General features: G+C 40.9%; 1 protein-coding gene and 1 pseudogene across 4 annotated transcripts in view; one reads left to right on the forward strand and one right to left on the reverse strand.

Annotated features, from left to right (window-relative positions):
- Positions 1 to 24,775, forward strand: part of Ptger3 (prostaglandin E receptor 3) — a 151,715-nt gene that overhangs the window by 22,678 nt on the left and 104,262 nt on the right. For all 4 annotated transcript variants that reach the window (XM_087616298.1, XM_087616297.1, NM_001437871.1 and 1 more), the window contains 1 exon segment: positions 22,824 to 23,003. In XM_087616298.1, coding sequence (XP_087472424.1) covers positions 22,824 to 23,003 — 180 coding nt within the window.
- Vdac3-ps1 (voltage-dependent anion channel 3, pseudogene 1) lies at positions 9,626 to 10,589 on the reverse strand (annotated as a pseudogene).

Consider the following 24,775-nt stretch of genomic DNA (forward strand, 5'->3'; position numbering starts at 1 on the left):
AGGGGTGGAGTTGAAAACATAAAGATGGCTGGGGCTTGCTGGACAGCAGCCAGGCTGAAATCAGCAAGCTTCTGGTTCAATGAAGGACCTTGTCTGGATGTATAAAGCAGAGAGACACACCCATGCTCATTTAAGCAATCCTAATTAAACTCTGTGTGTCATTAAAAAACTGGCATGAAATCAGAATGGAGACTTGGTAAGAAGGGCTCAGAGTAAGTGGGGGAGGGGGTTACAGAGGGCAATGGAGATGAAGACTATAAATTGCATGGTGTGCATACACGAACTGTCAAAGAATGAATTAAACTATTCTTTAAAGTTTTTAAAAGAAGAGGGGTTCTTTCTTGTCTTCTTTTCCTCTTCTTTTTTTAGACAGGGTCTCATTATGTATCCCTGACTATCCTGGAACTTGCTACATAGACAGACCAGACTGGCCTCTAGCTCACATAGAGACCTACCTGCCTCTTCCTCTCGAGTGCTAGAATTCAAGGCATAAACCACCACAGCCAAACACTTAGAGGATTTTGTTGTTTATCAGCGTGCCAGTCCTGACCTAAACACATTTTCATGGCCAGGATACCAAAAAGCAAAATGTAAAAATGTCTCAATACACTTTTTAAATCAATTGCATGCTGAAATTAGCATTAAGGTACATTGCATAAAAGGAAATAAAATTAAATAACTTTTACATCAAATCTGAGTTCCTTTTTATTACTTGAAAAGGAGTCTAGCAGGAGGCTGGAATGTATAATATGCTCACATTTACTGCTTGAATTCTACTCCTACTCTGTGGGACCACATTAGGCTGGGGGCTTTGTACTTCCGTTATTTTTAACTGAGAACTCCTTCAATGGGTCTCTTTGGACAAGCACAAAATTCTGCTTGAATGAGCTCACCTATGTCCACCTCCTCTTTTCCCTGATCCTGCTAAACCATTCCTGAAAATTTTAACATTACAACTTAGAGTGAGTCCACCAAAAGCATTTTCCTGGAGATAATAGTATTTGATGATTTTCTAATTGCCTGCTTAAGCTCTGCCCTTAGTGGATAAGTACTGTGGTGAGAATGGATTTCAGAGTTCATACTTCAAGGAGAGAGAGAGAGAGAGAGAGAGAGAGAGAGAGAGAGAGAGAGAGAGAACTTGGGTGATGGATTATCTTTGTTTTCCTGAGAGCCTCAGATTCTTCGGCAGCCAGAATTTGAGAGAATACACTTCTTCCTCCTGTGCCTCCTTCTGTGACTGCTATTGCTTAACTTAATGGTATTAATTCTAGTGAACCAATGGACACAGCGAGATTCAGCAGGACAGCAAACATAGATAAAGAATCATTGAGAATGATCATCTACTATAAAATATATCGTGTCTAAGTCTTTCTCAAGTTTCTCAAACCTGGTATACAATTATTAAGTGCTGGCTGTAATTCAGTGATGTTTAAAGATTTAGCGATGTTGAAAGATGTTTCAGATTTCCTGAAGAACAAACAGGATATTCCATGACTACCTGAAGTTTCCTGTTCATTATGGAAATATCAAACGCCAGTTGGCTTCCACCTGTCACCCATGTAGTGAACAGAAGGAAACGGTGACAGTGGGAATGAGGCACGGTACAGGACAATGGCTAGAAAGGGACCCTCGAGGGCTCATCATTCATTGTATGTCATAGCCTCTTTCCTCCCCACTGCAGTTTGTAAACTGAAGACAATGAAGAGATGTCTGTGCATACAAATAACGAGCATAAGAAGCCAGCAACCAGCACATGAGACTTACCCACAGTCTGTCACTGAGACTCGGGTTACAGAATAGGCATCTTTGAGGCTGGTATCCCTAAAGGACTTACTTCATTCTAATGTCCCCCAAAGGGCAGGGTACTAAAAAATGTTTGTCAGCAGCTCTGATGTGGGTGAGAGGTCAATCGAATTCACAGAGTGAGAGAAGCACTAGAAACTAAGTCCCCCTTTAGCACCAAAGAAACCTCAGCTACTGGGACACTTTCCACCCCTTAAGCTGTGGGTCTGACCTTGAGGAATAACTCAACCCCTGCTTACAGTCAACAGGACTGGAGTTAATATGACCAAGGCTGATAAATTCCATGAGGGTGTGTTTGGTGTTAGGGAAAAGAATGATTTAACATGGTATCTGGAAGTTCTGATGTCCTTGATGACTGTAAGCCAAGCTGACAGGAAGATTTGCAAGACGGTTGGATTGTGAGGGTGGATACTGTGGTGTGAACACCCCTGTAAAATCCATGTTGCCATTGTAATAGCATTTATGTGGGATTAGAGGGGATGAGGTCTAAGGGGGCCACCCTCCTGATGGATTAAAGCTGTATCATGTCATTAACAGGTTCCCAATGACAAAGACCAGGGTAAGTGGTTTTCTCTCCGACTGGAATGACTTCATCTGCCTTTCTGCCATCTTCCCTAGATTTTAATGCAATGCTCTTGAACTTCCTAGGCCAAACTACAGGCCGGTAGCTTTTGTTTATGAGTAGCTGTCTCAGTTACTCTTCTGTTGTTATGGGGAAACACCATGACCAAGGCAGATTATAAAAGGAAGCTTGGAGCTTGCATAGTTTCAGAGTGTTAGTCCATGGTCACCATTGTAAGGAGCATGGCAACAAGCAAGTGGGCATGGTGCTAGAGCAGTAACTGAGAGCTCACTTCTGATTCACAAACAGAAGGCAGAGGGAGACTGGGCCTTCTGAGGTGGGGTTTTGAAACTTCAAAGCTCACCCCCAGTGGCCCAACTCCTCCAACAATGCCACGGCTCCTAGTCCTCCCTGAACAGTCCCGCAAATTGGGAACTAAACACTTAAACATATGAGCCTATGGGATGCGTTCACATTCAAACCACCATGATGACCCAAGCTGTGTAATCCTATTATAAAAACAGAAAACAGACCGAGGTGGTGTGTCGCTTCTCAGACTCTGTACTGCAATATATGGGCTTGTGTGTGAGTGATGTGTGCTACGCTTGCACACAGTGCTCTCACGGTAGTAGAAGGATGCTGACACGAAGTACTAAGATTTGACAGCAAGTATCTATACTAAGTCTTTTACATCACGTCTTCTGCTTTTTCCCTCGGGGTGTAATTTTAAGGAAAATGCTAACAACTAAGTAGAAGACAGAAATTCTTCTAATGACTCAAGGTGTTTTATTTTAAATATATGCTTTTTTCTTATTCTCTAGCCCCCCAACTTACCAGCTTCAGGTCACTACTGTTGCTGTGATTGAAATTCCAGAAATTTCTATTTAAAATTATGAGTGATAAGAAGAGGTGCTTGTGGCCCATCTGACCCCCGATTGAGCGACACTTGGGGAAAAAGGGAAGAAGGGAAGAGGAAAAGTGAGATGGTTCTTAGATGAAAAACTCCAGGCTCTTTAATACAAAATGAAGAGCACACACTGTGCCCACCCTTGGTTATCATTCCTTTATAAATGTAAAGAAATTTTATCCTTAGGGTATTATGCTGTTGTATGGATTCTTGCCATGGCACACGTAAAAGGCTTCCAAACAGAGTATTTTATTTTATTTATTTTTTTGAAGAGTGCCAAAGGATAGCTCAAATAAATATCGAGCATTTTAAAATACTTTTAAATGATCATTTAATCAGTGTACACGATGATCCAGGTCTCTTTTTTTCCATTATTCATTCATTCATTCATTCATTTATTCACTTTACATCCAAATTGTAGCCCCTCTACTCCTCTCAGTCCCCCTCTCATACAACCCCCACTTCCTTTTCCTCTAAGAAGGAGGAGCCCCCCATCATGTACCCTGGCACCTCAAGTCACTGCAGGCCTAGGTGTATCCTCTCCCACTGAAGCCAGATAAAAAGACTCAGTTAGGGGAATGGGATCCACAGGCAGGCAACAGATTCAGGGACAGGCTCAGCTCCAGCTGGTAGACCTGTATGAAGACCAAGCTGCACATCTGCTACATATGTTGGGGAGGTGGCTAGGTCCAGCCCATGCTTGCTCTTTGGCTTGGTGGTTCAGTCTCTGGGAGCCCCCAAAGCAGCTAGATTAGCTGACTCTGTCGGTTTTCCTGTGGAGTCCCTATCATCTCCTCTAACTTCCTCAATCCTTCCCCTAACTCTTCCATAAGATGACCTGAACTCTGTCTAATGTTTGACTATGGATCTCTGCATCTGTTTCCATGGGCTGCTTGGTAAGGACAGTTACACTAGGATCCTGTCTGCAAGCGTGACAGAGCATATCATTAATAGCGTCAGGGGTTGGTTCTTGCCCATGGGATGGGTCTCAGGTTGGGCCATGCATTAGTTGGGCATTCCCTCCAGCTCTGCTACATCCTTGTCCCTGCATGTCTTGTAGACAGGGCACATTTTGGGCCAAAGGTTTTATGGGCGAGTTGGTGTTCTTATCCCTCCCAGGAGGTAGCTACTTCAGGCTCTATGTCCCCCACTGCTAGAAGTCTCAGCTAGAGTCTTTCCCATAGACTCCCCTGTCCCCTCTCTGGCACATTCTAGAGATGCCTCTCCCTAAAGATGATTTCCGTTCTCCCTTCCCTGCTCTCCCTGTATATGTTTCCCACCCCCCCTATTCTCCTCTCCATACTCTCTCTCACTCAGTTCTCTTCCTCCACCCATTTTTATTACTATTTTATTTCCCCTACTGAGTAAGAGTCAAGCGTCTTCCCTTGGCCCCTTCTTGTTATTTGGCTTCTTTGGGTCTGTGGATCGTAGCGTGGTTATCCTGTACTTTATGGCTCATATCCACTTATAAGTGAGCACATAAATAATTCAATCCCTTTGAGTCTTGGCTACCTCTGCGTGATAATTTCTGGTGCCACCTACTTGTCTGCAAAAATTATTGATGTCCTTGTTTTTAATAGCTTAGTAGCGTTTCATGGTGTAGATGTACCACATTTTCCTTATCCACTCTTCAGTTGAGGGACATCTAGGTTGTTTCCAGTTTCTGGCGATTAGGAATAAAGCTTCTATAAACATAGTTGAGCAGGTGTCCGTGTGGGATATGCCCAGGCGTAGTAAGTCTGGGCCTTGAGGGAAAGATATTTCCACTTTTCCGAGAAACCACCAAAGTGATTTACACGGTGGTTGTACAATTTTCACCCCCACCAGCAATGGAGCAGTGTTCTTCTTGCTCTACATTCTAGCCAGCATGTACTGTCCCTTGAATTTTTTTTTTTAATCTTAAGCTATTCTGATGGGTGTCAGGTGGAACTTAGGGTTGTTTTGATTTGCATTTCCCTAATGACTAAGAACATTGAACATTTCCTTAAGTGTTTCTTGGCCACTAGAGATTTCCCTGTTTAGCTTCGTACCCCACTTTTAAACTGGTTTATTCGGGTTGTCGGTGTCTAACTTCTTGAGTTCTTTATATATTTTGGATGTTAGCTTTCTGTCAGATGTAGAGTGAGTGAAGATTTTTCCCCCAATCTGTAAGTCCTATTGACAGTGCCCTTGGCCTTACAGAAGCTTTTCAGTTTCATGAGGTCCCATTTATTAATTGTTGATCTTAATGCCTGAGCTGTAGATGTTCCGTTCAGGAAGTTGTCTCTTGTACCAATGGGTTCAAGTCTGTTCCTCACTTTCTCTTTTAGTAGATTTAGTGTATCCAGTTTTAGGCTGAGGTCTTTGATCCATCTAGTCTTGAGTTTTGTGCAGGTGATAGATATGGATCTAATTGCATTCTTCTACATGCAGACTGCAGTTAGACCAGCACCATTTGTTGAAGGTGCTTTCTTTTTTTATATTGTATGGTTTTGACTTCTTTGTCAAATATTGAGCATTCATAGGTGTGTTCATTTATTTCTGGAACTTTGATTTGATTCCATCAATCAACCTGTTTGTTTCTATACCAATACCATGCAGTTTTTGTTACTATTGCTCTGAAGTACAGTTTGAAGTCAGGGATGGTGATATCTCCAGAAGTCCTTTTATTGTTCAGGATTGTTTTAGTTATTCTGGGTTTTTTTCTTTTTCCAAATGAAGTTGAGAATTGTTCTTTCTGGGTTTGTGAAAATGTTGTGTTGGAATTTTGATGGGAGTTGCATTGAATCTCTATAGATTGCTTTTGGTAGATTGGCCATTTCCATTGTGATAATCCTACAGATCCCTGAGCATGGGAGATCTTTCCACCTCCTGATATCTTCTTCAATTTCTTTCTTCAGAGGTTTGAAGTTCTTTCACTTGTTTGGTCAAAGTTATTTTATATTATTTGCGGCTATTTGTGAAGTGTGTTGTCTCCCTTACTTCTTTTTCAGCCTGTTTATCATTTTTATAAAGGAGGAATACTGAGTTATACTGAGTTAATTTTGAATCCAGTCACTTTCCTGAAGAAGTTTATCAGCTGTAGGAGCTTTCTGGAAGAATTTTTGGTGCCAATTCTACTATCCTACCATCTGCAAATAGCAATACTTTGATTTATTTCTTTCCAATTTATATCTCATTGGTCTCCTTTAGTTTTCTTATTCATCTAGACAGGACTTCAAGTATTATATTGAAGAGATAGGGAAAGACAAACCTGTCCAAGGTTTGTCTTATCTCTGATTTAAGTGGAATCGCTCTAAGTTTCTCTCCATTTAATTTGATGTTGGCTATTGGCTTAGTGTATATTGCCTTTATTCTGTTTAGGTATGCCTCTTGTATCTCCCATTTCTCCAAGACTTTTATCACCGAGAGGTGTTGTATTTTCTCAAAGGCTTTTTATTAGCACTTAATGAGATGAACATGTGGTTTTTTTTCTTTCGATTTGTTTATATGATGGATTGCATTGATGGATTTTCATTTATTCAACTACCTCTACATCCCTGCAATTTTATTTTGTGGATATTTTTGCATCAATATTCATAAGGGACATTGGTCTGAAATTTTTTATTTGTTAAGTCTTTGCATAGATTAGGTATCAGGGTGACTGTGGCCTCAGAGAATAAGTTTGGCAATGTTCCTTCTTTTTCTACTTTGTGGAATAGTTTGAGGAGTAACTGGTATTAGCTCTTCTTCAAAGTCTGGTAGTTTTCTCTGCTAAAACCATCAGGCCCTAAGCTTTGTTGTTGTTGGAGACTTTTAATTACTGCTTCTATTTCCTTAGGAGTTGTACGACTATTTAAATAGTCTAACTGATCTTGATTTAACTTTGGTAAGTGGTATCTGTTTAGAAAAATCACTCATTTCATTTAGAGTTTCCAATTTTGTAGAGTACAGACTTTTGGAGGAAGACCTAATGATTCTTTGAATTTCCTCATTGTCCATTGTTAGTTCTTCCTTTTTAATTCCGATGTTGTTAATTTGGATACTCTCTCTGTCTTTTAGTTAGTTTAGCTAAGAGTTTGTCTATCTCGTTTATTCTCTTAAAGAACCAGCTCTTGGGTTTGTTGATTCCTTGTATTGTCTTTGTTTCAAATTAATTGATTTTAGCCCTGAGTATGATTATTTCCTGCCTTCTACTACTCTTTGGTGTGTTTGCTTCCTTTTGTTTTAAAGCTTTCAGTGTACTTTTAAATTGCTAGTATGAGAACTCTAATTTTTTTTATGAAATCACTTAGGGCTATGACCTTTCCTTTTAGTACTGCTTTCATCATGTCCCATAAGGTTGGGTATGTTGTGCCCTCATTTTCATTAAATTCTAAAAAGTCTTTAATTTCTCTTTTTCTTTCCTTCCTGACACGGTGGTTATTGAGTAGAGAGTTGTTCAGTTTCCTTGAGTTTGTAGGTTTTCTGTTGTTTCTATTGTTGTTGGAGTCCAGCTTTAATCCATGGTGGCCTGACAGGTAGCGGGTATTATTTCAATTTTCTTGTATCTGTTGAACCTTGCTTTGTGACTGAGTATATGGTCAGATTTGGAGAAAGTTCCATGAAGTACTGAGAAGAAGCTTAGATGACATGATCTGTAGATATCTGTTAGATTCATCTGATTACTAACCTCTGTTAATGTCATTATTTTTCTGTTTAGTTTCTGTCTGGATAACCTGTCCATTGGTGTGAATGGGGTGGTGAAGTTTCCCACTATTAATATGTATGGTTCAATGTGCGATTTAAGCTTTAGTTATGTTTCTTTTATGAATGTGGGTGCCCTTGCAATTGCTGCATAAATGTTCAGAATTGAGATGTCATCTTGGACTTTTTTCTTTGATGAGTATGAAGTGTCCTTTGCATTTTTTGGATTACTTTTGGTTGAAAGTCTATCTTATTAGATATTAGAATGGCTACTCCGCTCTGAGGCTGTGTCTCTCTTTGTTGCTGAGATGTGTTTTTCCTATGCAGCAGAATGATGGGTCCCATTTTCACATCCCTTCTGTTAACCTGTGTCTTTTTATTGGAAAATTGAACCCATTGATGTTGAGAAATATTAATGATCAATATTTGTTAATATCTGTTATTTTGATGTTAATGATGTTTTCCTCTCTTTCTCCCCCCCCTCTCTCTCTCTCTCTCTGTGTGTGTGTGTGTGTGTGTGTGTGTGTGTGTGTGTGTGTGTGTGTGTCTTCTTTTGGTTTTGCTGGTGTTCCTTCTGTAGGGCTGGATCGATGGAAAGATTTTGTTTAAATTTGGTTTTGTTGTTGAATATCTTGTTTTCTCTGTCTATGGTGACTGAAAGTTTTGTTGGGTATAGTAGTCTGGGCTGGCATCTGTTGTCTCTTAGAGACTGTAAGACATCTGTCCAGACCTTTCTGGATTTTAAAGTCTCTGTTGAAAAGTCTGGTGTTAATGCTAATAGGTCTGCCTGTATGTGTTGCTTGGCTTTTATTCTTTGTGACTTTTAATATTCTTTCTTTGTTCTGTACATTTAGTGTTTTGATTATTATGTGGAGGGAAGATTTCCTTTTTTGGTCCACTGTATTTGGTATTCTATAAGCTTCTTGTATATTTATAGGCATTTCTTTCTTTAGGTTAAGGAAAATTTTCTTCTATGATTTTATTGAAAATATTTCTTTTGCCTTTAAGGGAGTCTTTTTCTTCTATTCTAATTATTCTTAGGCTTGTTTTTTAATAGTGTCCACAATTTTCTGGAAGATTTGTTTCAGATACTTTTTATTTGTAGCATTTTTTTAACCAATGTATCAATTTCTACACCCAAGATTCTCTTTTTCATCTTTTGTATTCTGTTAGTAATGCTTGTATCTGAAGTTCCTGTTCTCTTTCCTAGGTTTTCCATGTCTGGGGTTGCCTCCATTTGTGTTTTCTTTATTGCTTCTATTTCCATTTTTAGGTCTTTAACAATTCTATTCATTTCTTTCTCCTGCTTGATTGTATTTCCCTGTATTTTCTTTTCCCCCAAATGTGATGGGTTAATTTTACCCTGTTATAAAACCAAAGATCTCAGTAGAATAGAGACTGATATAACAAAAGGTCATGGAAAAGTGGAGTGGAACATGTAGGATGAGATGTATAAACTGGGGAAGCAGATCACTTCCTTTAACATGACACTACATTGTTGCTGAGGAACATATTTAAATTAACTCTGCAGAACTCAACTGAAATGTGGCACAAACATGACAATTTCCAGGAATGCCTTCAAGGACTTCCCACTGGATGGATTTGTAATCTCTGGATTTCAGTGTGGGAAGAATTACAATTCTTTGGAAGAATAAAAAATTCACACTTTTGAAATTTCACAGAATTTTTAAGGCCAAAACATAGTGAGTTCATTTCTCTTCATTTTCAGGGACAATTGATACTCTACTCAAAACCACATTAAGCTTCCAGTTCAACCCCAATCCGACCTTGTGACCTCGTACATCGAAGTTCTTTCCATCTATTAAAACTGACATGGTCAGTTTGACTCCTGGTTGGAGGGTCTGCATATAACCCAGTCCAATTAATCTGGCATTATTTACTCTGGCAGATAGAGAAGTTCTGTGATCCAGCTTATATTTAGTAGCGATGCCAAAATGAGTGTTGTTGCTGACAGCTGTTCACGCTAGGTTTATTCACATTTTGATCTTGTTAACTTTCTGGTAGATAGAGCCTCTAAATTCAGTGCCATTGTTCACATGAGTGCACAGGTCTGCAGCCTTGTAACCAAGAGCAAAATTGTTCTGAGACACTTTGGATTTGGCTGTGTCAAAACTTATCTGATAGCTGGCAAGCCAACCTTCAAAGGCCAACACAACCAAGCCATGAATTGTCGGTCCCGAAAAATCTATATCAACATTACTGCCCAGACTAAAACAATCCCGTTTATAGGAGGCCTTTAATTTCCCACTCTTTTTTCCCTGTGTTTGGTGCAAATATGATATCAAGAGTCAGTTTCAACCCTTCAGCCAACTTATTCTCTCAAGAGATTTCTGTCCAGAGAATATTGTCTGTATTCCACGTTTGGGTGAAGGTGAGCCCGTTCCAACGTAGTTACAGACCTTATATTTGGTCTCTAGGTTGCCTGATGCTTTCCTTGTACCAGTATAAGCATGACCTGCAGTAGAAAATTCCATTCCACTACAAGACTTGGTTTTCAGATCCATTTTGACCATCCCAAGTCCATACTCTTTGTTAAAGACATCCTTGGAAGACTTTCCTAGGTCGTAGTAAGTTGTTATGTTACACATATCTGCAACCCCAGGGGTGGGCCCGTCCTGCTCCACCAAGGCAACGCTGAAGGTCTTCTCCTCCTGTATTTCTTAATATTTGTCCATTTCCTCTTTAAGAGCCTCTACCTGCTTGATTGTATTTTTCCAGAATTTCTTTAAGGGATTTACTTGTTTGCTCTTTAAAATTCTCTGTAATCATCATAAGATTAGATTTAAGATCATTTTCTTGACATTCAAGTGTGTTAGGATTTCTAGGGCTTGCTGTAGTAGCATAGCTGGGTTTTGGTGGTGCCATATTGCCCTGTCTTTTTGTTTTTGTTTGTTGGGTTTTTTGTTTGTTTGTTAGTTTTAATTGTGTTCTTATGCTGGCCTTTAGCCATTTGGTTGTCCCTAGTGTTGTCAGGTCCCGTAATCCCTGATGTTAGCAGGCCTCTGGGATTGGAGGTAGAGCTGGTTGTCCTTCCTGGCAGCTGGCCTCCAGGGCTGTAGGCGGAGCTGTGTAAATGGAACGCGGATAGGGCAGGGCAGAACTTGCAGCTGTTGGGTTTGCCTAGAGGGGCATGCAGGCATGGATTTGGATAGGGGTCTCATTTGCTGCTCCCCGATGTTTGGGGGCCTCTGGGATTGCAGGTAGAGGTGTGGACCAGCAGATGAGTGGAGAGAGGACCAGGAAGACCTCATATCTGCATGGCTGACTGGGGAACCTAGCAGGCAGGGGTTTGGGGGTTGGGGGAATCTCACCTGGTTGTTCCAAGCAGCAGCAGGCTTCCAGAGCTGCAGGCAGAGCTGTGGCCCAGGAAGTGGAGTAGAAAGGGGCAGGGCAGAACTCACAGCTGCTGGGTTTGCCCAGAGGGACCATTGTGGACCGGAAGATCTGTATTTCATTCTTCAAGCAGGAAATCAGCATCTCAAATTATAGAGTGTGAAGATTGTCAGGAGCATGTGGAAAATGTCATAATTTTGAAAACTCTGAGAACTCTTAGAAATACTGACCATTGTTCCTGAATCTCAAAGACTCACATGTCAGGAATCTGAAAACACCGTTGTTGAACAAATGCTTTTAAAATTAAAACAAATAATCAAAAAAAAAAAAAAAGCAAGCAACACTATAAAATGTTCAAAGTGGAAAGAGAAACAGTGTAACCAGGCTCCAGTGTAACCCGGCTCCGTGTCAGACTGTGCTTGGGCTATAGCATGCTAGCTTTTGACCTCCCAGATAAATTGATGTTTCACACCCTTAAAAAAATGAGGCAGAATTACTCAGGCAAAGCAGGAGGATGAGCTTCCCAGAACTAGGAGCTCCTGCTTGTAAAGGTGCCAAACACAAGAAAAAGCTAAGCAGACATTTAGATACATTGAAGCTGCAGCTTGAAAGTCAGCCCAGAGGGAAATTAACTGTAACGGAGGGACTTAGAAGGTGGGTTTAAATATCCTGAATTCTAGAAGGAGGGGTTCCAGGGCACAGACAGAAACTGGCTCTGGAGGGCAAACAGGGCCACAGGTGCTGTGACTTCTGAGAGGGGATTTAAGTCTGTGAACAGCTGATGAAATAAGGGGTCTGGAGAATGGGCACAGGGAAACAGAGCAGGTTGTGGGGTAGAGTTGAGACCATGAGTGTGGGTGGAGGCCACTCTGTATGTCTGGATTCTCCTACAGGATGAAGGTGTCTCACAGTGTAGACCCATAGCTGCCATTTTGACACACTACAAAATTAGATAAGGATGTCCGATCTGGTAGGGAAAAAAACGTTTTTGAAAATGTTATAACGAAACCCATTACGTTGTATACTGACTTAAAATGTTAAGAAAAAGTAGGGAGTAGAGTGATTGCTGTTCAAACAAGAGGACCTGAGTTCAGATCCCCCACACTTACATAAAAGCTAGGCACAGCAGCCTAGGCCTGTATGGAACTCTGGTGCTGGCGTTTTCCAGCCTGGTACTTGCTGCTCTGCCCAGCCTAAACAATTAATAAAGTAAAGGAAAGCTGATCACTAATCTATACCATGTATCCATGTTTTATGCTGTGGCTGTAACAGAGACTAGCATTTACCACAAAAAGTTCATTGACTTTTGTATGTTGGTTAAGTCAAATTCCTTGATAAACTACAAATTGTTTTTCTATTAATTGTTAAATTATACATCTGTTGACTGCACGACTGCACGGAATCAAAAACCAAAATGATCACATTATGGTTTTAGGCAGGATCAAGCATTAATATTTTTACCAATAAGTTATTAGTGCTAAGTCTTCTAATGATATTTGAAATTGAACATTTTTATTGTAAGTATAAAAACAATTTGTTTGTTGTGGAAAGTTTGGGAAACAAACCACCACCACCACCATCACCACCACCAACAACAACAACAAAAACAAACACAGAAAAGATAACAGAAATTGCCTTAATTCTTTCTCACTGCTAATTACTTCTAACATTTTGTGTATATACACAGAAATTTATTCTTAATTAATACAGTTGCAGTGTGCCTTCTGTTTCCACACACTTCAAAATCGTGATTTTTAAACGGTAATGTTAGAATTCATATACATTATGCATTCAATGGAAGCCATTCAGGGTTGGGAGGTGGCTCAAGGGTAAAGCACTTGCCTTGTGAGTTCAAATTTCCAAAGTCTATGAGCCAAGCACAGTGGCTTGTGTGTTCAATCTCAGCACGACTACAGTGAGATGAGAGGCAGAAAAAAGAATTTCTGGAAGCTCATAGAAAAGCTGGCCTGGAATACACAGTGTTGATGTACAAAGAGATCCTGGTTGGAACAAGGTGGAAGGCAAGTACTAACACCCAGGGTTGTCCTCTGTACTGGCTGGCTTTGTGAGTTAAGCCGGAGTTATCACAGAGAAAGGAGCCTCCCTTAAGGAAATGCCTCCATTAGATCCAGCTGTAAGGCATTTTCTCAATTAGCAATCAAGGGGGGAGGGCCCAGCCCACTGTGGGTAGTGCCATCCCTGGGCTGGTGGTCCTGGGTTCTATAAGAAAGCAAGCCGAGCAAGCCAGGGGAAGCAAGCCAGTAAGTAACATCCCTCCATGGCCTCTGCATCAGCTCCTCCTTCCTGACCTGCTTGAGTTCCTGTCCTGATTTCCTTTAGTGATAAACAGCAATGTGGAAGTGTAGCTGAACAAACCCTTTCCTTTCCAACTTGCTTCTTGGTCATGATGTTTTATGCAGAGTACAAACCCTGACTAAGACATCCTCTGACCCCCATGTGCACACCATAACACATGTGTACACCCTGCTCATTTATTTTATTTATTTATTTATTTATTTATTTATTTATTTATTTATTCATTCATTCATTCATCCAATCATTTATTCACTTTATATCTCTATTGTGGGCCCCCTCTCCTCCCAGTTTCCTCTTCCCATGACCCCTCCCCTTTACCTCTGAGAAGAGAGAGATTATTCTCTGGGTACCAACTCACCCTGGCACCTCAAGTCACTGCAGGACTAGTCATATGCTCTCCCACTAAGTCCAGACAAGGCAGACCAGATAGGGGAACAGGATCCATAGGCAGGCAACAGAGTCAGGGTAAGTCCCCACGGCAGTTGTTGGGGGACCAGCATGAAGACCAAGCTGTACATCTGCTAGGAATGTGCAGAGGGCCTAGGTCCAGTCCTTGTATGCTCTTTGGTTGGTAGTTCAGTCTCTGAGAACCCCTAAGGGTCTAGGTTAGTTGACTCTCTGTTGATCTTGTCAAGTCCCTATCCCCTCTAGGGGTTGCCACTGCATTCACTTCTGTCTGTCTCACATAAGGCACCTGTATATCTAGGCTGGCAGTAACAAATTGTAGCTGTGAACAGTGTCTTAATCCCAGCACTTACGATGCAGAGGCATGCAGATTACTGAGTTCAAGACCAGCACAGTCTACAAAGTGAGTTCTAGGACAAGTAGGACTGTTTCACGGAGAAATCTTATCTCAAAAAAAAAAACCTAAATAAATATTCCATATTTTATGTCGATGTCAACAATATACATATTAAACTAACATTTTGAATTATTTTCTTTAAACACCACTATGGTAGTAAAATCAAGCAGTTTGGGTTTTTGTTAACTTATATTTGAAGAAGTAAAAAGAGCAAGAACCTGGAAGTCGTCCCTGAAGTGGTGGCCTAGAGGAGCATGGCTTACAGGCTCACTCTGGATTCCTGCTTTGAGAACCTGCCCTAGTTTCCTTTGAGAATGAGATGGATGTACACCAGCTATGACAGGAGGACATGTTTGTCCCTGCAGGTTCCCTCTCCTACACTGTCCTGTCTCTGACTGTCAAGTGTTCTGCTGTAGAAATGTGCCCTACAGAGGGACAGAGCCTGGCTAGGAACAGGTGTCCTGGGAAGACTGAAGGTGGTTATTACACTTACCCAGCAGTCACATTTGCAAGTTTCCTGACAGATGAAAAAGATGGCAGTGTGCCTATGTTAGTCATGCTTCTGAGAAGGTGAATTGGGAGATCTAAAGCTATCTCCAATTGCAATCAGAACTGGGTCTGATTTGTGAAAGAACTTTGACTCTTGGGCAGTGTGTCAGTCTATAACCTTCAGTTTTGCTCCAAAGACCACCTTTCCCAGAGCTTCATGAATCCCCAGCCACAATCTCTAGACTTTGTATTTCTCCTTCATTTACTCCAGAGATGAGAAGCTTCCCCTGTGAGGAATAGCCTTTCACTTCCTAGCTTCTTCCTTTGTATTTGTTTTCTGTTCTAAATAGCTTTATGCCATAATTAACAAGAGAAAGTGCAAACATAGGGCTGTACTTTGGGTCCAACTGGTCCAACTGGTAGTTGGCAAAACCCAGAGAGCAGAGGATGTTCCTAAAGCCATGAGTGGTGCCAAAGCCAGCCCAGAGAGTAAAGGACACTGGCAGCCTTGTCCTCAGTGTTTGCGAGCTGTGTGTTACCCTGTGTTTGCATCAGATAAGCAAGGGTAGCCTCAGAAACTGCAGTGTGGGACTCAGGGGTGACCAGACAGCTAAGCAGAGAACAGTGCAGCAGCTTGGAGCGGTGGCTGCTCTTTCCTAATCCTCCAGAGATCCTCCACATCATGCAATTACAAGCCTCGAAAGGGCCCAAACTGGTTTTCAGTCTTATAGAGCAACAAGTTCATCAAAGGATAGGAATTTCCAGTGGAGCAGGTTGCTCTGCTGCAGCTCAATAGAGTCCAGAGCAAAAAATTATAGATAAAAATTGGCTTATGAAGAAATTTCTCTTAAAGAATTGCATTAGGAATGAAGTAAGGATGTATAAACGTCCCATCATGGCGCCTAAGAGAGGCTTGCCAGTTTTAATTTCTGCTATACAAATTCATTTGTCTGGGTATACTTCGCTGCCATCCTCAATGATACAATTGCCCAACAGCTCAAGGCAAGGCACGACTGAATCATGAAGGGTAGTTCTGAAATTTTCTAAGTATATGAAGTCCACACTTACTGCCACGAAATAAAATCCAAGTGCAGAACATGAAAACCACTCTGGCTAGCTTATGTTCACACACACACGAGTTGGGCCATGGGATAAGAAATAATTTGTTTTCCCTTGAGAATGCTGCAAGTCTCATTTGTCTGTGATCAGGGAACCCTGCTTATTTTTAGTGCAGAAATTTCTCCTTTCAGATGATACTCATTGAAGAGATAAGAAACCAGAGATGCTGCCTCTTGACTCTTTTGACCAGATCCCATCTTATATATAGCTGCTCAGAAGAAATAGTAATTCAACACACACACACACACACACACACACACACACAAACACACACACACACACGTGTGTGTGTGTATGTATACATATATATATATATAATGTGTCTACATGTATATATATAGTGTGTGTACACGTGTATATATATAGTGTGTTCATGCATATATATAGATTATATTTTATATATATGCTTAAAAAGAAAAAAGAAAAATACCTTCTGTACCAGTTGAATATGTTTTATATGTCCTCCCCAAAGAGAACTGCAATACCAGGAATTCTATCAGAAGTTGTAGGTCCATGCCCAAGGTTTTCTCGTAAAGTCTCAACAGGTTAAAGAAAAAAAATCGCAGACTCACACACATAAATCGGCATCACAGATTAGCTCCTTAAGTATAAGGAAATACACAGGCAGATGCCAACTTGCGTTCTTACTCAAGATGAGATGGTAATCTGAGGCCCTGCTTCCTCTTCTGCAGTCAGTTGGAAATGGAGCATCGTGGGTACTGCCTTCAACTCCAGTCATCTGCATGTGTCCCAGCACGTGATTTCTGGGAAGAGCTGGTGTGGCCTCCCAGGTGCCAGCTGTTGCTTAGAAAGCTTCTTACTAATTATACAATCAGTGCATTGCCAGTGGGAAGTTATAGGAAATTACCAAGCACTAACCAATATGTGTCACATGAAACCTATGTTAGCCCCCTAAAAAGTCAAGTTGAATTATTAATCTCATGAAATTAATTTATCAAGCAGATCTTCGCAAAATGGCTAAAATCTCACTTTAATAAATCATTTTGTAAATATTTGAGACCATGAAGAGTTAAAGAAATGCAATATTTCATTTTATAAAAGAAAATGAAGATATAATTGCAAGGGATTTTAAGCAGCATGGTCAGAACAATTCCTGAAAAGCAGTCAGTGGCCGAATACATTTGGCTTTTAGATGATTGTACTTTACAAGGATTTGTGAGAAGTAGACAGAACTTTTACAGTTGTTTAAAATAAGGGGAGAGAGGATTAGTGTGTTTGTTACAAAAACAAATGGCTGAAAAGAGCTATTCTAAAGCTTTTAATCAAATACACTGAGCTCTTACCCACACACTTCTGAGTAGGGTGCATTCAGCTATGTCTGTTGTCAACACAGAAATCATGGTCACTGGGGCAGAGGTTCATCACGATGTTTTACTTTTACTTCATAGTTCTTGATAATGTTCCTAAGAAAATGAAGACTGTAAACAAGCTTTATCCCTGAGCAAAAACAGCGTTCTTACTCCTCATTCTCTTTATTGTTTATTGGAGCTCAGTGTGGGGGATGTATTAATTTTCTACTGCTGCTGTAACAAATTATTAGATGCTTGGGACCTCAAAAGCCATAGCACTGTGTCCCAGAGCTCTGTAGTTAATCTGACATGGATTCCCAGAACTGTAGCCAGTGTGTCCAGGGGTCCACGTTATCGCTTTATTTCCTATGTGCTGTGACCAAAGCAAGTGGTATTCTCGTCAATAAGCTGTTACCCTCAAGCTCTTCTGGGTAACCAAGGGTCTATAAGTCATTGGGGGGATTCTGGGACATGCCATCCCAACAACTCAAAGGGAAGTTCCCTTTGAGGAGTATCCTCCCCTTGCCCTTCATGTATGAAGCTCTCTCTCTCTCTCTCTCTCTCTCTCTCTCTCTCTCTCTCTCTCTCTATCTCTCCACTTCCTGTGCACCGTGTTCCCACCCCTCTTCCCACAAGCCACCCCTTCCACTCTCCTGTCTCTCCATGGCTTCTTTCTAGTTACAGATACTTACCAGCATTTCATGTTAAACTCACAAATGTAAAGATTTGAAGGTGGCATCCTCATATAAGATGAAAGATACAGCATTTGCCTTTCAGGGCCTGGGCCATCTCACTTGGTATAAATTTTCCCAGTTCTGAGTTCAATTATAAATTTACCTGAAAATTTAGTAGCTTCCTTTCTCTGTATAGCTTGATAAAATTTCATCATGTACATTGAGCATTTTCACTGTACGTTCATCAACTGATGGGCATCTCAGCTGTTTTCATCCCCCTGCTGTGAAAAGGAGAACAGCAATGAACATGGATAAGAGGGTGTCTGCCTCTGTAACAGGATATTGAGTGCTTTGGGTATATACCCAGGGTTGGTACAGCCGAGTTATAAGGCAGATGCATTCACAGAATTTTGAAGAATCTTCACACTTATTTCCAAGGTGTCTACATCTGTTTCTATCCCCACCAGCGGTAAAGAGGGTCCCTTTTTTTTCCTGGAACCCTCACTAGATGCATCTGTTGCCAATTCTTTTCTCTTTTTTTGTTATGCACTTTTTAATTCAGTATGTTTTTACTTACATTTTAGATGTTATCCCTTTCCCTGGTTTCCTGTCCATAAACCCCCTATCCATCTCCCCTCCCCCTGCTTCTATGAGGATGTTTCCACCTACCCCTTCCCACCTCCCTGTCCTGACATTCCCCTACACTGGGGCATCGAGCTTTGGCAGGACAAAGGGTTCTACCATTTATTTTCATACCTTCACTGTCTGTGGAGGGGAAATCACATCGTATTTTATTCTGCTACATTTTATTTGCTATCCTGCAAACTCTTCAGGGATAAAGATATATGTTCTCATCAGCTCTCTGTTGACTATCTGTGGATGGGACCCATGAATGATTTCAGTAATCCAGGTCCATTCGCTAGCAACAGAAGGTCCTTCAATGCTTTGTAGGCCTACAGCATTCTAATGCCAGTTCATAATTATTCAGTGCTACAAAATGAATGCTGTCCTGTGAGATGCCTGGGCGTTTGATTCTGGGTTGTAGGAAATGTGTTATGTCTTGCTTTTAGATTTCAATCATTGTCACATATTTCAGTCAAGTAGTTTTTTTCTAAATTAGCTAATAATTTTCCATTGTTTAAAAAAGATAATTATATTAGCCAGCTGCTCACTGCCAATGATAATTTTATAGTCTAAAATAGGGTCCAACACACACTATTCTTAAAACAATTCTATAAGCAAAACTTCTCTACAGAATTATAAAAGTAAGAGTAGAAAGAAAAGAATGACTGAAAGGTTCTCTGTGTATTCTAGATATTAATCTGCTATGAGACGTATAGCTGCAAAGATTCCTCTCACCCCTTTGATCTTTTCCTTCACCATGCCGATGTCTTTAAGCTCAAACAAATTTATTTTTTAATCTAAAACACTGTAACACCCAAAGATACTCTGATTTGATGCCTGCCAGGGGAGATGGTTGGAGAACAGTACAAATCTTTTTTCATAAGAAAGCAATCCTGTTTCTAGGAGAAAGAGCAGAACTGTTTGTGCAATAAAAACCCTGTGATTCCTAACACTGTAGTCTCAAGTCTGAGTTGAGGTGTTTTAAGACAGTCCTGTAGGTCTTACGGGGGTGTGACAAGACACACAGAATCAGAGCCAAGTCTACACTGCAGTACTAAAGACAGCTCAGGACTGCACATCTAGATAGATGGGACTTACTCACTGAGTCATTACACATGCAACAACAGCCTTATATTTTTGCTGTATATTTTTTTTTACAACCTCTACATTTTGTGACATGACCTCATATAGGGTCACAACTCCACAGTTTAAGATGCTACACCTTAAATGACAAATGTGTATTTCCATGGTTCTGGAGACTGGGAATTGCAAGGTACAATTGCTTCTCGAGTCAGTTCCCCACAAAAAGCAGTTTTCTATCTTGTAGATGGTCATCTTTAGGCTGTATCTGCACAGCCAGGACAAAGATTTGCTATCTCTTACTCTCCTTATAAAGACTCTAATCTCATCTCGAGGGCTACATCCTCTGGTCTCATCTAAATTGAGTGTCTTAGTTAGGGTTTTACTGCTGTGAACAGACACTATGACCAAGCCAATTCTTATAAGGACAGCATTTAACTGGGACTGGATAACAGATTCAGAGGTTCAGTCCATTATCTTCAAGGCAGGAGGAACATGGCAGCATCCAGGCAGGCATGATGCAGGAGGAGCTGAGAGTTCTACATCTTCATCTGAAGGAGAATACTGGCTTTCAGATAGCTAGGATGAGGATCTTAAAGCCCACACCCACAGTGACAAACCTACTCCAACAAGGCCACACCTCCTAATGAAGCCATGCCCTGGGCCAGGCATATACAAACCATCACACTGAGTTGCCCCAGCTCTGACACCATCACAGTGGGTAGAGCTTCAGACATAAGCTCTAGAGAACACAAGCTTCACTGCACAGCAAGACCAGCCTCAGTGACTGTTACTGTTCCAACTCAAATGCATGAGGAAGGGTCTTGATTAGATGAGACTATGGCCCCACAAGTTTAAAGTAAAAATTCTTTAAAAGAATGTTTTTCAAAAGTGACAATTTTAATAATGTTTTGTTTAAGACATATTATTCATAATGCTATCCAGTACCTGTGTGCTAGCCTTGTGTGCTGGCTGATTTTGTCAGCCTGACATAGGTTAAAATCATCTGTTAAGAGGAAATCCCAATTTAGAAAATGCCTTCATAAGTCTGGGCTGTAGGTAAGCAAGCCATAGAGCATTTTCTTAATTAGTGATTGATGTAAGAGGAGTCCCCAGCCATTGAGTTATCCCTGGGCTGGTGGTCCTGAGTTCCAGAAGAAAGCAGGCAGAGCAAGGCATGGTGAGCAAGCCAGTAAGCAGCATGGCCGTGTGTGTGTGTACGTGTGTGTGTGTATGTGTGTGTACATGTGTATGTATGCATGTATGTATGTATGCACACACATGTGCGTGTTGTATGTATGATGTGTATATATGGATGTTAGCTTATGTTGCCACAGTTCAGAGGTGGAGGTCAGAATTCTCTGCATCAGCTCTTACCTCTAGGTTCTGTCCCTCTTTATGTCCCTATCCCAATTTCCTTCAATGATGGACTATGAGGTGGAAGTGTAAGCCAAATAAACCTCCCCCACCCAACTTGCTTTTGGTCGTGGTGTCTTACCGAAGCATTAGTAACTCTAAGACACCTTGTGGGAACATGACTAATAGTCACATAGGTCTAGAAAGTGAAGCTCCTGTCTTTGCTTATGTTCATAAATTGGTGTCTGGGTCATTCCTGTCTCTCACTGTCATGGAAACAACAGTCAGGGATAACAATGCACACACTTCTGCTCAGAAAGACCCAACCATGTGCTTAGTGCTACTGGGGTGAAGACATAAAGACAGACTACATTCTTCATGCTTGCACCAGGATTCATACCCATTTCCACTGGGTTACCCTTGCCCCACCTCTCAGTAACATTTCTGGTGACCACGGTTCCTCATTTACAATGTTGTGTGGGTTTAAAGTGCTTCTCCCTCCACTGTTGCTGTTCTTCTGATGATTTTGAACATCTAATGATTTTGAACATCTTTTTATATGCTTAAGACCTATTTTGTTTTTCTTTACATGAAAGAAACAGATATTTACCCATGTATACCTATTATATGCCACACGTATGACACATGGTATTGCATTAATATATATACCCTATATTATAGTCCTTCAAATATAAACACTTGCCAAATATTTGCCTGCTATCTGCTAAATAGTCTAGACTTTAGACCCTGGGACTACACTAGATGGGGAATAGCACCAAATACCCACTATTCTGGAGTTTGTTTTACCATGGAAATGGAGACACCCACACCCACACACAAAGAGATGAAAAATAAAGTAGCTTGTATGATGAAGTTTTTTATCTATGTGAAAAATTTTATATCTACTTCATACGAATATGTTTTGCCTAAATGTATGTATGTGCACCGTGTGTGTGTGTGTGTATGTGTGTATGTGTGTGTGTGTATGTGTGTGTGTTACCTTCAGAGACCAGAGAAGAAGACATTCGATCCTCTGGAACTGGAGTTACAGATAGTTGTGAGCTGCCATGTGTGCACTGCTGAGTACCAAGCTCAAGTCTTCTGGAAGAGCATCCAGCGTTCTCAACCTCTGAGCCATCTCTGCAACCACACAACTTGTAGTTTTAATAAACTTACGTTTGAATTTGGCTGAGCCATTTCACATCACTAAATTATGGTTTTTGAAATTGTAAAAGGGAAGTGGTAATGGTCCCAGCCCTTATATCTACTAAACGTGTATGAATATCTCCCCACAGTACCCATACTAGAGAAACAAAACCCACTGATGGGAATCATAATAATGTGGTTGATTTTCCCCCTTTCTTCTACATCTTTATTCAACAATAGATTACACTTAGAATTACTGGAATTTATACTTAGTGTGTCCTCACGTCATTATTGCTGAAGTAGTAGGTCTCATTTGGGTGCCAGCCTACCTGGTGAATTTGGCTAATTTTGAGATGTGTTATATTCAGGCTTTTTAAATTTCAAAAGCCAAGAAACTATAGCCCACTTTTTTTTTTAAAGAAAACAAGACTATTTCCTGTCAAATCTCCCAAAATGTGGGGAAATCCATAGAACAGGCTCAACTCAGAGCAGCAATATGTTACAGTGTCTGGATCAACACTCAGAGAGCAGCAGTGAGCTCATGAAAACACAGTCTGCGCCGGGTGGGCTCTTGCTCTGCAGAGATGTGCGTGACCTTGTCAAGCTTTGCCAACAACTCTTTGCGCTTCTTCCATAGATAATGATGCTGAAAATGATCTTCAATCAGATGTCAGTAGAGCAATGCAAGACGCAGATGGGAAAGGAGAAGGAGTGCAATTCCTTCCTAATCGCCGTTCGCCTGGCTTCACTGAACCAGATCTTGGATCCCTGGGTTTATCTGCTGCTAAGAAAGATCCTTCTTCGAAAGTTCTGCCAGGTAGCAAACGCTGTCTCCAGCTGCTCTAGTGACCAACAGAAAGGGCAGGCCATCTCCTTGTCTAATGAAGTAGTACAGCCAGGGCCATGAAAGAGAACAGAGCCAATGAGCTTAGACACAGCTTTTGCAGCCAATGTCTCTAACCCTTATGGACCGAGGCATCTCTGGTATGCTGCTGTTTATGTGGTGGAGTGGAATTTTTGATATAAAGCTAGATGGTCTGAGGAACATAGATAATCCTTTCTGTGCCAAAGTCCAGAAATACAAACAAAGGAAAATCTGTTAATAACAGTCTAGCATTTTGAGTCTCTGCCAGTGTTAGCTGAATATGGGGTTATTTATGTGATGAAACACTGATAAACGACCTTGAGGTGCTTGGGGGGTAAGGGTGGTTGCTTTCCCAGCACATTGTGTGGGGAGTTGGGGGTGTAAACCCGTGGGCAGGAGATGAGGCCACAGCAATTTGTCTTGTCTGAGGACATTGGTCATGTTCTCTTTCACCATCGTCTCTGTTACTTTTCTGACACTCTTTTTCCATTCAAAATTTAAAGCATCTAATTGGGTTTTTAAAAAAAATGTATAATGTATCCACATATTTATTATCTTGATGTTATTCAGATACTGTTCAATAGATTATCAGCTCATAGCCTTACAAAACTTAACTTTGGTTGGGTTGGTATGGAAGTTTATTCTTTAATTAAAAAGATATAACTCCACTTGGCTGCAAGTAAGACAGTGTATGTCTACCCATTGTTTTGGAATGTTCTTTCCTTTGAATACATTTTGCATTCTTAGAAGCCTGGAGGAAAGTCCTAACTGATCTATGAGAGTCATGAACCATATTTCAGAATGCTTCCTGAAGGCTGGATTGGGAACTGAGGGTTAGTCCCGTTCCCAGTGTTCTCTGGTCTTTGAAGACCAGCTCTTATTCTAGAACAAATAGAAACTTAGAAACTAAATAAAGATTTACCATAGTCTGGCTTCCTTGTAAGACAGGAGTATTAATGATGACTTTTCAGCCTTTTCCCTGCCCTTGGGCTAGCACTCTCTCTCACCTCAGCTCTGTGGCCAGGCTTGCTTTTCACCCAGCTTACAAACAAGTGCACAGGCTTGACACTTTGGTTTGATGTCTCCTTGTCTCACAGGTAGATTACAAGCAGAAGCTTTGGGATTCAAGGGCTTAAAAGTTACCCCACAAACATTGTGTTCCTTCAGGACCCTCTGAGATACTGTCTTTATTCTTTGGCACCCTCCTTTCTGCAAGTTCATTAATAATTAATGTGAAGGTTCTGATGTATAATTTATTGCTTCCTAGTTTCTTCAAAGCTGAAGATTTCTGTCTGCTTCTTATATAATGGCATTTTCTTATGATTAGTACCAGTTTGGATGAGGTTGACTGTAACTGTCACGTTGTGTCTGTTAGATTAATTGTGCTCACTGGCCTAGGACAGTTCGGATAATCAATCTAAACAATCAGGTCAAACCAAGTCAGAATTTTTTTTCTTTTCTTTTTTTTCTGAGCTGGGGACCGAACCCAGGGCCTTGCACTTGCTAGGCAAGCGCTCTACCACTGAGCTAAATCCCCAACCCCCCCGAGTCAGAATTTAAAGGCTGATGGAGGCACTGTCACCATCCAGAGTGTCTCCATAATTCGGATGTGAAAATAAAGACAAGAATAAACCTATACTAACCCTGTTATAAAAAACTCCCTTTCATATGCTTTATAGAGTATAGGATAAAACTCTCCTCCCCCAATGCTTAAATGACCTTAT

This window comes from Rattus norvegicus, chromosome 2, assembly GCF_021556685.1.
Source record: "Rattus norvegicus strain SHRSP/BbbUtx chromosome 2, alternate assembly SHRSP_T2T, whole genome shotgun sequence".
NCBI lineage: Eukaryota > Metazoa > Chordata > Mammalia > Rodentia > Muridae > Rattus > Rattus norvegicus.